This window comes from Astatotilapia calliptera, chromosome 22 (genome assembly GCF_900246225.1).
Source record: "Astatotilapia calliptera chromosome 22, fAstCal1.2, whole genome shotgun sequence".
NCBI lineage: Eukaryota > Metazoa > Chordata > Actinopteri > Cichliformes > Cichlidae > Astatotilapia > Astatotilapia calliptera.
The window spans coordinates 8,142,673-8,159,246 of record NC_039322.1 but is presented as its reverse complement, the minus strand read 5'-3'; the positions used below and the strand labels follow the sequence as shown (position 1 = coordinate 8,159,246).

At 40.7% G+C, this 16,574-nt stretch overlaps 2 protein-coding genes across 2 annotated transcripts; both read right to left on the bottom strand.

The window, feature by feature from the left end:
* Positions 1-2,159: 2,159 nt before the first annotated feature.
* Positions 2,160-5,721, bottom strand: LOC113014952 (XK-related protein 8-like). The gene is made up of 3 exons (XM_026156832.1): positions 5,356-5,721; positions 4,605-4,837; positions 2,160-2,945 (listed from the first exon to the last, which is right to left on the bottom strand). Exons 1-3 carry the CDS (start codon positions 5,661-5,663, stop codon positions 2,215-2,217), a joined length of 1,272 nt encoding a protein of 423 aa, XP_026012617.1. The 5' UTR covers positions 5,664-5,721; the 3' UTR covers positions 2,160-2,214.
* Positions 5,722-11,735: 6,014 nt separating this feature from the next.
* On the bottom strand, positions 11,736-16,079 carry LOC113014954 (XK-related protein 8-like). The gene is made up of 3 exons (XM_026156835.1): positions 15,634-16,079; positions 14,886-15,133; positions 11,736-12,807 (listed from the first exon to the last, which is right to left on the bottom strand). Exons 1-3 carry the CDS (start codon positions 15,939-15,941, stop codon positions 12,128-12,130), a joined length of 1,236 nt encoding a protein of 411 aa, XP_026012620.1. The 5' UTR covers positions 15,942-16,079; the 3' UTR covers positions 11,736-12,127.
* Between the last annotated feature and the right edge of the window lie 495 nt (positions 16,080-16,574).

The window sequence follows — 16,574 nt, the reverse complement described above, 5'->3', positions numbered from 1 at the left end:
TCATTTCCTAAACTTTTTAAGGTAATAAGGCTATTTTCTGTCATAAAATTTCATGTGTGATATATTTTCTTTCTTTATTTGTAACAAATAAGAAACTTCTTTGATTTAACTAAGTGTTGAAGCCTGGGAGCTTTAGGGGTGAAAATGTGTCAGGGTGATAAGACGGGGAAGTACTTTTATGTCACAAAGGAGATTGTTGCCTCACTGATTGGTTCAGTTTGTCCATTTCCCATCAAAACCCTGTGATAAGATTTGCTGACCAATTTATCAGAGGTGGGGCTCCAAACATGGAAACGATAAACGTTTGGAGTCGATCCTCAGGAGTGTTTCAAAGGACTTTTACCCACCATGAGATGATTATGTAGAATTTTGTGTTGTAGTTATAACAGGAATGATTTTGCTTTGACACCAGGAGCAGACACAAGTTCATGTGAGGTTTGTGTCAGGAAAGAAAAACCAGAATAAAATCCTAATAAAGAAAGAAGCCTGCATCTAACACAACAGCCTCTCTGCACACACTCAGGCTGATACTAAGAACACAAAACTGATTATATGTCAGCAGCGCCTGAATTTTAAGCAAGCATGAAATTAGGCAAGAGGCAAGTGTAATCAACTATTACAAATAAAATATCAAATATAAACATTTATAACAAAGAACCTTCATATGGTGTGTTTCTAAATATGCCTTAAGCAAATTATTCATTAGAATGTGGCTTTAAACCCTGATAGCATGTTGATGGAAGACTGAGATGAGGCTCATCACTGCTGAAAACGTGCACCGAAAGAGCTGAAAAGAGTTTGACAAAAACATATCGACGTAAACAAAACATCTTGAGGGTTATATATCAAACAAATCTTGGTGCTAAGAAGTCTCAATAGGAGCACCTAAATTAATTAGATACTTATCTTGGAACTTTAGAGTAAAATCTGCATAAAAACTTTTTAAAAATCTGCTGTTTTTCATAATTAAAGACATCTTAAAAACTGAGTAGATTTCAAATTCAATTAGTAATTTACACAATGACATGATGACAGAAAAAACAAATTATATACATAGATTTTTTTTTTTTTTAAACCCAGGAAATATCGTTGCTTCCTCTTCTGGAAGCTGAAATATTATTTATGAAATGTTTTTTGTATTTTAAATGATCATAAAATATTTTAATTAAAAATCACGACTATATTCTTTAAGACTGAACAGCCACTGGAAAGTCATGGAAGAACATGTCTTCACAGCAAAAGATAACTATTTCATACAAGAACATTACAGACCTGAAGATTAAAGCTAGGGAAAACCAACTTTGAATGGCATTTTTAAATGCTTTGTTAGACAGTAGAGCCAGTTAATTGCGAGCAGAAATCATAAACTGGAGCAGACTGTATATGTGGTTAATCATGCAGAAGGTTAGAGTCCTTAATCACAAAAAAAAAAAAAAAAAAAAAAAAAAAACTCCTGGGTCACCTGTATGGAGAGAAAGAAAAACAAAAAAAACAGGGGAGACAGCAAACAACAAAGAGCAACATAATAATAAAAAAAAAAGCACCATCACAATAAACTAGCTAGTCATAGATATCAATAGTTACTAAATAATAAACGATATTGTGCAGCACGCAAGATAGACAGCGCACAGTGTGCTTTGAGGCAGCAGCCAAGAAAGCTGTAGTCCGCATCTGTGAATACCCATGTGTACACCTGTGTGGATCGGCATGCTTGCATTCCAAAGGTTTCTCCATGTAATGATCTGCTAGAGAGTGTGGGGAGCCACAGCCCTGTCCTCTATGGTATCAAGCAGGTATGGAGGAGATCAAAACTCCAGACATCCAGAGGCCCCCAGAACACAAGAGACCAAGGAAGACCCACAGAGGGGCAGCCGCGCCACTCTCTTCTGTTTTCTTTCTCCATACAGGTGATCCAGGTGTTTTGTTTGTTTGTTTGTTTTCTCTCTTACCCCCCTTCTCACCGTCTCTTCTCCCCTTTGGTTTTCTTTCTTCCTCTCCCCCTCTTTCTTTTATTCTTTCCCCCTGTCCTATTAAAAAAAAAAAAAAAAAAAAGGATGACAAAGGATGAACTGAAGCTCCGCCATCACGTGATGTCACATGCTGCTGTTTCTGATGTCACTTCCAAAAAAAAAAAAAAAAAAAAAAGAGTCCTTAATCACACACAGCCCTGTGATGACTCGGTCTCTTTATAGCTTCCTGTGAAAGTGAAACAGGTTAGCAGTAGAAGCTCTCAGCCAGCTTCCTCATTCTTTTATTACAACATGGTTGTGGTGGTGGGGAGGGGGCTGCTTTGGCTCTAAACATAAATGCGTCCGGTTCATCACCCATATTTGGCTCATTTACAGGTTGCTGCTCTCTGCTGGTCCCTTTAATCTTATTTTTGTCAAGGTTTGGATGGAAAAGTTTATAATAAATAGCTTTAAGTATTAGACCGAGGACGTAAACTGCAACAACACAGGCGGCTGTGATTAAAGCGTGCATGGGCTCTATCACAAAATCAGGAGGATCTGTGCTCATCTTCCAGCACCACACAGCACAGAGGATGCAAATATCAGTCAGTATATACCCGTGATAGAGCGCAGTCCTGTACCGCGTCTTCCCCTCCACCACACTAAACCAGTTAAAATACCAAATGAGGCCAACAGTGGCTCGATAAAGCCATTCTCCACAAGGACTTTCCATGAACTCTGTCTTGGATCGCCAAGCGAAGAAGAATAAAACCAGCCAAGAGCAGATGAAGTGGGCGAAGATGAAGCAGGGCAGCACGGAGGCGAAAAGAGCGAGAGCAGTGAGACGGGAAGAGATGAGAACCAGGTTCCAGGTGAAGTAGATGACTGATGAGGTTATTTGCTGCTTCTCCTTGTCAGGCAGGAAAGAGCGCAGCGAGCGATGGTAGGCCGTCACAGTGAAGGCGATAGCTGAAGCTGAACCAACAGCCTTCAACACTGAAGGGAACAAGAGACAGTGTCAGAACCAGCAAGATGCAAATGACAAACACTGAAAAATGCTGTAAAGTGGTTCATTCCGAATACAAATCTATCAAATTTGGATATGTCTACTCAGAATCAGCAGACTTTAGTATATTTAATGAACAATTTTAATTTTTAATTTTCTGAGATACTGGATGTGCGGTGCACATCAAAACAAAGAGCAGCTGCCTGGATTGGGCAATAATGAAGATTTGCCTGCTGCAGGAAGCTGAAGCAGGATGAGGAGTGACACTTTGAACTTAACCTTGACTCTGATTGTGACAGACAGACTCTGACAGATTATCTATGATTTATTTGACCTTTATGGACTTGCCACATGGAAGACGGAAGAAAGAGGACGACATATGTGCAGGAAGTGAAAGTTGATATATGTATTTTAAATATTTTAATTGTCATGTCTCCTATGAATTTGGATAATGTAAATAATTATTATGTATAACAGACTAATAATTAGAGGCTAATGTAGGAGCCGTGAATATGTTTTAGAATGAAGGCAAAATTATTTGATTGATCTATACTTTTTGATAGTTATTCCTGATCAGTAACTGTGACATTCGTTACCAATTCTTTGTAATTGTGTTGTAATTTTTTTGGGGTCTGGAGAGGGGATAGACTATGTTCCTATCTGGAGTTGCTCACAGTGACAGCCGGCGCTCAGGGGTGGATATATTCGTATCTCCTCTGGCTTGGTGACTTTCCATTGCGGTTTTCCAAAGTGGATGAGAGGGTTGCTTCCCTGTGCCTTCAGTTCAGGGAACAGGTGCTGACTGTTGCCACATGTGTCAAATAACAGTTCAGTGTACCTGACAATCTTGGAGTGTCTGGGCTGGTTGCTGAAAGTACGCTGGTCGGGAACTCTCTTGTCCTACTGGGGAACTTGAATGTTCACACAAGCAACGACATGAAATTAAAATCTGTAGAAGTGTTACTGGAAGGATCGACCGGTTCAACTTAGCACAATGTGCTGAAATCTCAGGTTGGCTATTGATTTTATAATCATGTCATCACATGGGACACACTAACATCATTACTCTAGTCCAAACGTCTTCTCGCCCGCCTTCTTTGAGCCAATCAGCTTCCGCTTTGCATGGTTTAATCTGTGCTCTGTGTCACTCTCCCTTTCAGATTCTTTTTCATGCAATCCAGCTCCTCCCCTCATCCACCTCAGACACCTCAGCCAGACCTCTATGCAAGCCTCTGTCTTCACCATCATCACCATCCCTGTCCTAAATCCTATAACTGCTGAGACCCAGTTCTGCCATGAGGGGTCATTGGAGTCTAATTACCAAATCCGTTAATTTCTCTATCTCAAAAAATCGTGTTAAATTCTTCCAAGAGATCTCGCCTTATTGAATTTACCCTTAAAAAACCTAACTGACATTCCTATAGGTGTTTCTACTTCAGGACCTCAGCATTCACTTAAATCATTAAGAACACAGTGACTCTCACTGTTTTCTCAAACATACCAGACTATACATGAATGAAAAAAATGTCCTGCACCTGCCATGTTTAAAAACATGGGTTCAGTTCAGTGAATTCAGTCCATTCTAGATGTGAAAGTTTTTTTTGACAGATTTCAAAAATACATTTTTGTGTAAAAATGTAAAACTGCACCTGTCACAGGATCCAGGTGGCCCGTCTGCAGAATGATGGTGAGCATGAGCGTGAGCTGAGGGGCGCTCTCTGAAAATGTCTCTATGATCCGTAACATGCTTAGATCGTGGGTCAAGGACACGGTAATGTCCTCAGTCTTAGGTTTCTGTTCTCCTGGCGTAAGGGCATCTTTCTCAGGGTCAGGGAGCCTATTGTACATGCTTCGTACTGCCATTTCCAGGACTCCTGCATGCCTGAGAAACAGAAAAATATGAAGCATAACCAGTCAGACCGAATCCTCCTTCTAGCTACACTGAGATTAATTTCTCTGGAACCATTCTTGTGAGCCAGCAGGTATTCATTGCATGAAAAGGAGCAAATGAAACCAGTTTACCCACTTCTGATGAAGGAAATAAAATGTGTCCTCCGTTTATCTTCTGAAACCAAGGAAGCAGCTTGTGTTTCTAACATTCTCATGTTCACAACAGTTGATTTAAACACAGAAATATTGCAAAAAAACTTGTGAATGAAATAGATGATATAAGGTGTAGATTACTTAATGCAGCAGACTGATGCTTGCTGGAGTTACTGTATATACTATGTGCACCACTGTAGTGGAGTACAGTTCAGCTGCACAACACATAATGGTTCAGCTTGTGTTTCCTATGAACTACTCTACAAAAAACTGCACCTGTCTAGAAACAGGCAAATAAATTTAAGCTTCCCACACAAGCCTCAGCCTTTACACACATTATTATTGTTTTAATACTACCTGACGTAAACTCCGAGCTGACAAACGTGCAGAACCATGAGCTGCCTCTGGGTAGGCAGGCCTTCAACCTTTGTCTTCATCTTAAACTGGTCATAGCTGTACCAAAGCCAGCTGTAAGCCTGAGCCAGCAGTGTTGACCCCACAAGTAGCAGCAGCAGAACACCGAGGCAGGCGTATGCCTTTTCTTGGTAGAAGATAACAGCGGCCCATATATCCAGTCCTATGTCAGTCAGAAACAAGGGCAGGCCCACGCAAGTGATGAGAAAATCCCAGCAGGAGTATTTAGACTCACCCTGAGTGTCTGACATGTTCTCTGTCCCACTGCCTGCTTCTAACACAGCTGCATCTTATAACTGACAGCTGATTACAACTCACATATAACCTGTGAATGACTGACAGTGAGAACCAAACTTTGGTTTTAAAAAAAACCTCCTAGAAACTGATCCACCCATTTTTTTTCAGTAGCGTCTTAAAGATGTATCGGCATATTCCATACATGTAGACTCCTCCTACTGAAAGGTTTCCCTTTAACAATGCTGTGGTAATTCCATTGAAAAATCAGTAGAAGATCTGCAACTGATCACAGTCAGAGAGTTTTAACACACCTTATCTGTTATAAATATTATTATGTTCACATTTAATAGAAATGCATTTAAATGCAAAATAAATGTTTAGATTTGAAAGTGCTGTACTTGTACTTTAATTGCAAAAGCCTGCAAGTATTGGCCCATTTTTTTAAAGGAAGTTGACCAAAATTGCAAATAAAATCACGTCTGTGAAGATTCTCAGTCATCCAGGTCATCATAGTCAAAGGAGCTTGCAAAGAAAAGCGTCTGGACTTGTTTAAGTTGCTTGAAGATGTTTCACCTCTCATCCGAGAAGCTTCCTCAGTTCTAAGGTCAAATGATGGGGAGTCCCAGATTTAAACCTAGTGGGAGTATCCCCCCAAAGGGGGACAAAAGGACCCCCTGATAATCCTCAAATCACCTGAGCCAAGGTGTGAAAATGGGTGTGGGTCCCAATCAGCCAGGGTTTTGGGTGAGCTCGTTGTGAAACCTGGCCCCACCTTATCATATGAATTCCTGAGGTCAGACGACCCAGGAGGGAGGGAGGGAGGGAACTCAAAACTGGATTATAGATGGCAGACAGTTGGTGTCGTAAACCCCTGCCTCTGTTCAAAGATGGTCACTCACAGTGGACATAGATGGCTTCTTTCACTCCTCTTTCAAACCATCTGTCCTCTCTGTCCAGAATGTGAACATACAGTAATTAGGACCCTACACCACCAGGCAGAAAATGTTCCCTCTAAGCCTGAAGGAACAAAGAAGGAACACACGCATGTAAAGGAAGCACTCAAAACATGCGGTTATCCTAATTGGGCGTTCATAAAGTCAGCAAAGAGGCACAGAAAAGAAGATCAGACACCAGCGAGGGAGGATAAGAAAGACAGACGCAACAACATTGTCATCCCCTATGTAGCTGGTGTATCAGAAAAACTCAGGAGCGTTTTCTCCAAGCATGACATCCCAGTGTATTTCAGACCCAGCAACACACTCAGACAGAAACTGGTTCATCCCAAAGACAAAACTCCAAAACACAAGCTTAACAACATGGTGTATGCTGTACAGTGCAGCGAGGAATGCCCAGACCTCTACATTGGAGAGACCAAACAGCCACTTCACAAGCGCATGGCACAACACAGAAGAGCCACCTCCACAGGACAAGACTCAGCAGTCCATCTGCATCTTAAGGATAAAGGACACTCTTTCGAGGATGCCAATCAGTGTTGGGTAAGTTACTTTAAAAAAGTAATTAATTACTAATTACTTAGTCAATATTGTATTTAAAATACTTATCTAATTACTGTGTCAGAAAAGTAACTTAATTACTCAATAAGTAATTTAACTAAATACTTTTTAAAATCCCTATAAACCTTGATTAGACAAACAATAGAAATTCAACTCTTTAAATAATAAATAACTTTTTTTAAAGACGGAGACTCAGTATGCAGCGGTAGCATCCGCCTGCAATCATTTTTTAAGCTCACCTTCAGACGCTTTCTGTGCTGCTGAAGTAAAATCAAGTTTTGCCTGCTTAGCAGGAGTTGCCACAGTGTTATCCATGGATGATGAACAAGGATCACTCAGAAGTGTTCGTCTATGCTCTCGTGTCAGGCGCTTCAGAAGATTACTCGTGCTATTAACAACGGCCGATAGTTTTTTCTCCCCAGGACATGGCTTACATATTACTGTAATATTCTTGTCTGCTTGTTTCAGAAAAGTGAAGAGACGGGAATATGTCCATTTCATAAAACAGCCACTCGCTTCAGCCGAGTCCGACATCTTCCGCTTTAGAATACAACTATGCAGCAAACTGGCGCGAAATGACGTGCAGCTGCACTACAGTGATGTTAAAGCGGCAGAGTTTACTTCTACGTTTAGAAGACAAATTATTGAAATTAAATAATGATATTCAGCGTGTCTAATTATTTTACAATGTAACGCAAGTACATTGTAAGTAACTGTAATTAAAATACCTAAAAATGAACAGTAATCAGTTACACTACTTTTTCAGTGGAAAAGTAATTTAATTATAGTAACGCGTTACTTAGTAACGCCTTAACACTCACTCACATCCTGGGTCGTCTGACCTCAGGAAATCACATGATAGGGTGGGGCCAGGTTTCACAATGAGATCACCCGAAACTCTGGCTGATTGGGACCCACACCCATTTTCACACCTTGGCTCAGGCGATTTGAGGATCATCAAGGGGTCCTTTTGTCCCCCTTTGGGGGGATACTCCCACTAGGTTTAAATCTGGGACTCTCCACCATTTGACCTTAGAACTGAGGAAGCTTCTCGGATGAGAGGTGAAACATCTTCAAGCAACTTTTTTTTTTGTTTTTGTGTCCTGTTTGGATCTTTAGCCATCAGAATTGTTGTCTTAAGGCCAAGAAAGATGCCAAGCGGATTTATTTTACCAAGTGGATCATCATGGCCTTGCCATATTGGTCCATTTGATTGACCTTTATTATAATTATGTATTTATTTTATTTTCAGTTGCTACAAACGGGACAGGACAGGGAGAAAGAATGAAAGAAAGAGAGGGAGAGAAAGAAAACCAGAGGGGAGAAGAGACGGTGAGAAGGGGGGGAAGAAAGAAAAAAAAAAAAAAAAAAACACCTGGGTCACCTGTATGGAGAAAAAAACAGAAGAGAAAGCAAACAACAAAGAGCAACATAATAAAAAAAACAGCACCATCACAATAAACTAGCTAGCAGTAGATATCAGTAGATACTAAATAATAAACGATATTGTGCAGCACGCAAGATAGACAGCGCACAATGTGCTTTGAGGCAGCAACCAAGAAAGGTGTAGTCCGCGTCTGTGAACACCCGTGTGTACACCTGTGTGGATCAGCATGCTTGTATTCCAAAGGTTTCTCCATGTAACGATCTGCTAGGGAGTGTGGGGAGCCACAGCCCCGTCCACCAGGGTATGAAGCAGGTATGGAGGAGATCCAGGCCCCAGATATCCAGAGGCCCCAGAGTACAAGCAACTTAAACAAGTCCAGACGCTTTTCATTACAAGCTCCTTTGACCATATAAAATCACATTTTCTCATGAAAGAGTATTTTTATTCTTGGTGCACATCCCAAGACATTGTGACAAGTTGGAATCAGGAATCTTCTCTAAATGAAAATGGCCTGAAATTGAAAAAGAAACTGAACCTATCACAAAATCTGCACCAATCTGCAGAATGATAGTGACTGTCAGTGTGGCACCCAGATCAGAAAAGTCAGTGGTGAGGATTTGTACAAACCTCTTTAGTATTCCTGCATCTCTGAAAACCAGAACAACATGAAACATAACCAGTTCCCTTTTAACTACTTGCCAAATATGCTGAGTTGAGTTTCTCTATAAGCATGCTTATGACAGCAGGTATTCGTGCATAAAAACAAGCCACTATTGTCTAAACAAAACAATTTGCATCCGTTTACGTGAAACGTCAAATGTCATCAGCCACCTATTGAATACAAGAAAATGGAGACATGACCAGAAAACACTTAAAAACTAGGTTCATAGCTGGTGGAGGTTATCACAGCTGTGGTTGGGTGAGAAGCAAGATAGAACCTGGGCAGGTTGTCAGCCTGTTGCGACACAGAGAGCAGATAACCATTAACAGCCATGGCCATGTCAGAATTCCCACTTAGCCTAACGGAGCATGTGTTTGGACTATGGGAGGAAACCAGAGTACCTGTAGAGGAGAACGTGAACCAAACATAGAAAGGTCTCGGCCTTGATTTGAACCTGATACTACTTCACTATGAGGCTAACTGCTGCACCTCTGTAAGGGAGTACAGTGCAGCTGCCAAACGAATCAGTGCTTTCATTTCATTTGCTTGTAAACACAATGTTTCTACAGGTGCAGGAATCTCAGCAGACAGCCCAGCATCCTTTGCACTACACCCTCTGTCCATGCAGCTCCCTAACTCCAGTATTGAGAGCAGACCTAAAGCAGACTCATTCATGTGTGTGCAACATGTGAGAAAGAACAGCAGCTGATAAGATCCTGATCAAACATGCATTACTTGTTGCATACATTTTTTGAATGAATTATTCTTTTAGTCCATTACCAAGTTTACTTTTTTTTGTTGCATAACTTAAATTTTTACTGTTTATGTTTTGTTTTTGCAAAAGGACTCTAGCTGCATATTTGGAGTTTTAAGTAGATCATAACACAGACCCTGCAGGCCTGCCCCGTGGAGACAGTGAGGTCCTTCCACTTCCTTGAAAACATAATCTCCCAGGACCTAAAAGTGGGAGCTAAACATCATCTACTTCATCAGGAAGGCACAGACGATGCACTTCCTGTACCAGCTGAAAAGAATCAACCTGTCAAAGTCAGTTATGGTGCATTTGTACTGTTCCATCAGTGTAGTGCGCTACTACCACTGTCAAGATCAGAGTGCAGCACGTCATCCCCTTTGGTTGAGATGACTTAACAGCGCCCCCTCGCTGCTCAGTCAATGTGTTACAATAACACACTTACTTTCTCAGGACCCGATTGTTTTAAATGCACAAATAAGAAATAGAAAAGAAGGACGATAACTTGTATTATTATATTTTGAAATTCACTAGCTGGGTCCACATCCTCATTTTAGGTTTGACAGCGTAGGTAAAGGTGAGTGCTTGGACATGAACTTAGCCTGGTAGATCCCCAAGGAGGGAGGGTGGGGCACGTAAACGAGAATGAACAGCTTGCAGAACTGGGGGAACATATATAGATGACAACCGGAAGGAGCGTGTTTGGAGGCGTGGTCGCACTCCTGAAATTCCGATACATAATCTCTAATATAAGACCACAACTCAATAGTATTTTGTACAACTAAAATAATGAAATTACAATTTAAGATAAAGTGTTGTTTGTTCCAACATACATCAAAATGTATTCATTATATAAAATAAGTTACAATAGAATTTGTTTCTTCTTTTCGGTAAAAGTGCGTTTAATTTATAATAACATTTGTCTCCTTTTGTTTGGATTCATTTGCACACAGAACTGAAAGTGACCGACAAAGCTTTAAACTATTGTTTCATATAGCTCTAAACCTAATATATGTTTTTCAGCCATTTAAAAAAATAAATAAAATAAATAAAATTGACCACATAATCATAAATAACCCACTGCAGAATAGTCATGTCATACAAGGATTTATTTCCATTAAAACTAATAATAATAATAATAATAATAATAATAATAATATTAGACAAAATATACTTTATCCCAAAGTTGGGAATTCTGTTACAATAGATTAATAAATTAACTTAAACACATCAAACAAACTTAAGTAGGCACTATGTGACATAAATATGTTTTGTAGCTTCATACACCTTTTTAAATCCAAGTTTGCTTAACATAAAAAATAAAAAATTACATTATTGATTGTAAAGGTCATCAACACTGGGAGTCAAACGGAAGGCATTGGCATCTTTTCACCATGTAGCAGCCTTAACGTATTTTAGATGCGTTGTGTTATATCCACATCAGTCCAAGTGATCTTGGCAAACACTGTAGAAAAACAGTCTGACACTGAGCCATCTATATTATTCAAAAATGGCAGCCTTATCACATGTTTCAAATCTAAACCAGAATAAATCTGTATTAGGAGAGAGAGGTGCTCTATTGCTCAAGAAATCAAGATTTCAGGTCCATGGAGGCTGTCTGGGGATTTTAAGGCAACTCATTAATTCTGTAAAACAGAACATTTGTACTTTAGACTTGAGTAAAGTACAGTTTACAATAGTGCAACATTGTTAGAATATTGCTTTGTTATAATAAAGAAAATATATTTTTTAAATTAGTTTTTTTTACACCGTTATATTCTTCAGAAAAATAAAAATAAATTTTTTTTTTTTTTAAAAAGCAGTGCAATAATATTTCAAAAAGATCTCCATAACAGTTTCAAACATGCATGTTACTGACCTGAAAGCCTGTCCTTTTAAAGGAAAACAAAAGACTGATGTCTAGAAATGTTTTGTTAGATGGTAGCACCACTTAATGAAGAGCAGAAAGTGCTTTTAAGAATTTGTCTCCAAACTAAGTTGAGTAATGCCTTGTGAGAATGTATCAGTGATTGGTTAGGAAGCAGGTGATCCACAATATCACACAGCCTTTATGATCTAGCTTTAAAAAGTAGCTGGTTTCATGACATCTGCATGACTGAGTCTCTTTGTAGCCTCCACATCCTGTGGATGTCAAATGATGCAGGTCATGAGTAGAAATTCTTGGCCAGCTTCCTCATTCTTTTATTGTAGTGTGCTGAGACTTCTGTTGCAGAGCTCATCATGCGGAAGTCCACCTGATCTACAGATTGCTGCTCATCGCTGTCAAGGTTTGGGTGGAAGAACTTATAATAAATAACTTTGAGTATTAGACCGAGGATGTAAACCACAACAACACAGACAGCTGTGATTAAAGCGTACGTGGGCTCTATCACAAAATCAGGAGGATCTGTGCTCATCTTCCAGCACCACACAGCACAGAGGATGCAAATATCAGTCAGCATATACCCGTGATAGAGCACAGTCCTGTACCGCGTCTTCCCCTCGGCCACATTAAACCAGTCGAAATACCAAATGAGACCAACAGTGGCTCGATAAAGCCATTCTCCACAAGGACTTTCCATGAAGTCCGTCTTGGATCGCCAAGCGAAGAAGAATAAAACCAGCCAAGAGCAGATGAAGTGGGTGAAGATGAAGCAGGGCAGCACGGAGGCGAAAAGAGCGAGGGCAGTGAGACGGGAAGAGATGAGAACCAGGTTCCAGATGAAGTAGATGACTGATGAGGTTATGTTCTGCTTCTTCTTGTCAACCAGGAAAGAGCGCAGCGAGCGATGATAGGTCGTCACAGCGAAGGCGATAGCCGAGGCCGAGCCGACGGCCTTCAACACTGAGGGAAACGAGAGGCAGCGTTAGAAAGTCCAGAAATGACTGAGAACTCTTGTTAAGCCAGGTGATTCTGTATGAAGACGAAAAAAATCTGGAAAGTATTCCAACCTGATCACCTCAGAATCACCAAACTTTTAATGTAAGATAACATTAGTGCATTTACTGAAGCCAGGGGGAAAATTCCAACAATGACAATATCACACGTGGTTAGAAGCCGTTAAAGGTTTTCCCTCAATGAATTATGCAAAGGAGATCAAAAATCCAAGGTACTAGTGGTCGTTTCTCTACATCAGAAACATAAGCTGTTGGAACTCTAATATATCAAATCAGATTGGTGCTCACAGTTGGTTGCAATAAATGTGTTTGACAAGAAGGAGATTTTGACTATCTCCTGTACATACAGTGGCTTGCAAAAGTATTCGGCCCCCTTGAACTTTCCCACATTTTGTCACATTACAGCCACAAACATAAATCAATTTTATTGGAATTCCACGTGAAAGACCAACACAAAGTGGTGCACATGTGAGAAGTGCAACAAAAATCATACATGATTCCAAACATTTGTTACAAATAAATAACTGCAGAGTGGGGTGTGCGTAATTATTCAGCCCCCTTTGGTCTGAGTGCAGCCAGTTGCCCATAGACGTTGCCTGATGAGTGCTAATGACTAAACCGAGTGCACCTGTGTGTGATCTAATGTCAGTACAAATACAGCTGCTCTGTGATGGCCTCAGAGGTTGTCTAAGAGAATATTGGGAGCAACAACATCATGAAGTCCAAAGAACACACCAGACAGGTCAGGGATAAAGTTATTGAGAAATTTAAAGCAGGTTTAGGCTACAAAAAGATTTCCCAAGCCTTGAACATCCCACGGAGCACTGTTCAAGCCATCATTCAGAAATGGAAGGAGTATGGCACAACTGTAAACCTACCAAGACAAGGCCGTCCACCTAAACTCACAGGCCGAACAAGGAGAGCGCTGATCAGAAATGCAGCCAAGAGGCCCATGGTGACTCTGGACGAGCTGCAGAGATCTACAGCTCAGGTGGGGGAATCTGTCCATAGGACAACTATTAGTCATGCACTGCACAAAGTTGGCCTTTATGGAAGAGTGGCAAGAAGAAAGCCATTGTTAACAGAAAACCATAAGAAGTCCCGTTTGCAGTTTGCCACAAGCCATGTGGGGGACACAGCAAACATGTGGAAGAAGGCGCTCTGGTCAGATGAGACCAAAATGCAAAACGCTATGTGTGGCGGAAAACTAACACTGCACATCACTCTGAACACACCATCCCCACTGTCAAATATGGGGGTGGCAGCATCATGCTCTGGGGGTGCTTCTCTTCAGCAGGGACAGGGAAGCTGGTCAGAGTTGATGGGAAGATGGATGGAGCCAAATACAGGGCAATCTTGGAAGAAAACCTCTTAGAGTCTGCAAAAGACCTGAGACTGGGGCAGAGGTTCACCTTCCAGCAGGACAACGACCCTAAACATAAAGCCAGGGCAACAATGGCATGGTTTAAAACAAAACATCCATGTGTTAGAATAGCCCAGTCAAAGTCCAGATCTAAATCCAATCGAGAATCTGTGGCAAGATCTGAAAACTGCTGTTCACAAACGCTGTCCATCCAATCTGACTGAGCTGGAGCTGTTTTGCAAAGAAGAATGGATAAGAATTTTAGTCTCTAGATGTGCAAAGCTGGTAGAGACATACCCTAAAATTCTGGCAGCTGTAATTGCAGCAAAAGGTGGTTCTACAAAGTATTGACTCAGGGGGCTGATTAATTACGCACACCCAACTTTGCAGTTATTTATTTGTAAAAAATGTTTGGAATCATGTATGATTTTCGTTCCACTTCTCACGTGTGCACCACTTTGTATCGGTCTTTCACGTGGAAGACCAATAAAATTTATTCATGTTTGTGGCTGTAATGTGACAAAATGTGGGAAAGTTCAAGGAGGCCGAATACTTTTGCAAGCCACTGTATAAAGTTATAAATGAACTTACAAACAAAAAAAAGAAGAGGAAACAAAAAAAGCACACAGATATAAAGAACACGTGTCCATTAAGAATTGCACCTGTAATAAGATCTGGATGGCCCTGCTGCAGAATGATGGTGAGCATGAGAGTGAGCTGCGGGGCGCTCTCTGCAAACGTCTCTATGATTCGTAACATGCTCAGATCGTGGTTCAACGACACGGCTATGCTCTCGGAATCAGGCTCCTGTTCATCTGCAGAGGAACCCGTATGTCGGCTGGCACCATTCTCAAGGTCGGGGATCTTCTTGTAGAAGCTTTGCACGGCCATTTCCAGGACTCCTGCATGCCTGCAAAACAGGAAACATAACCAGTTAGACTGAATCCTCCCGTCAAATATGCTGCATTGAATTTCTAAGGAAGCATGCACGAGAGAAGAAAACTACAATCCAAATAATATCAGGTTCACCCACTCAGCATGGAGACAAGAAGGAGCTGCATTACCTCATCAGCTCAGCTATTGTAAACCAGAAAACTGAGGCATGACTCATGTTTCAGATATTTCCCAGGTCTCAACTACGGGTTTACACACAGACATATTTAAAGCATGGCGAAACGAAACCAAAAATGTAATCTGTGGATAGTTTATTACAGCAGACAGTCAGTTGCACAACATTGTAGTATAGTAACCGCAGATTGTCAGTCTGCATTTCCTGTATGGGACGGTCAGGGTGGCACCCTTAGATAAGCTGAACTTCTTAAGTATTCCCTGCTTACACCTACTTCAAAAACAAAAACAGGCACTTTGCACTTATAGTTATTATTATTTAAAAAAAAAAAAAAAAACTACCTGAAGTAGATTCCCAGCTGAAATACGTGGAGCAGCTTGAGCTGCCTCGGGGACGGCAGCTTCTCGACCTTTGTCTTCCTCTCAAACTCGTCATAGCTGTACCAAAGCCAGCTGTAAGCCTGAGTGAGCAGCGACGAGCCCAGGAGAAACAGCACCAGCACACCGAGGTACACGTAGGCCCTTTCCTTATAAAAGGACACAGCAGCCAGTACATCCAAAACGACGTCAAGCATGAACAGCGGCAGGCCCACACAAGTGAAGAAGAAGTCCCAGCAGTTGTATTTAAACTTGGTCCGAGTACCTGACATGTTCTCTGCGTGCCTCTGACACAGCTACACGTTAACATTGACAGCTGATTATGATTCAAGCAGCAGTTCTGACACAAACGAAAGCAACGACCAAAGTTCAGCGTTTAAAAACACCACCTACAGTCTGACCCGCCCATGTTTGCAGGGTCGTCTTAAAGGCACATCGAGGTATTTCACACACGTACACGCCTGCTATTGACAGCCGCCCCTTTAACATTAACTGACGGTATTTCCACACAGAAGTTAATGGCTTACAGTAAAATCTAAAGTAAATCTAGTAAAAACAGACAAATAACAAATAGAAAATTTTAACAAATGTGTATTTTTATTGCAGGGAATAGGTTAAAGTTTAACAACAAACACTGAGCCTCACTTTTGATACTCGCCGACAACATGAAAAAACGTGGATTCAAACACTGTCTCGCAGGTTTTTGTAATAAAATGCCTCATATATTACAAATAATGCTGAATCTTTAGGCCAGTACACGTACTGAACTTTGAACTAAAATTAAAGTAAACAAAGTTGTTTTTTTTTGTTTTGTTTTGTTTTTTTACATTTGAACGAGCTAAACAAACACTGGATGAGTGAATAAAATTAACACTAAATCTGGTACCTGAACACACTGAAATATC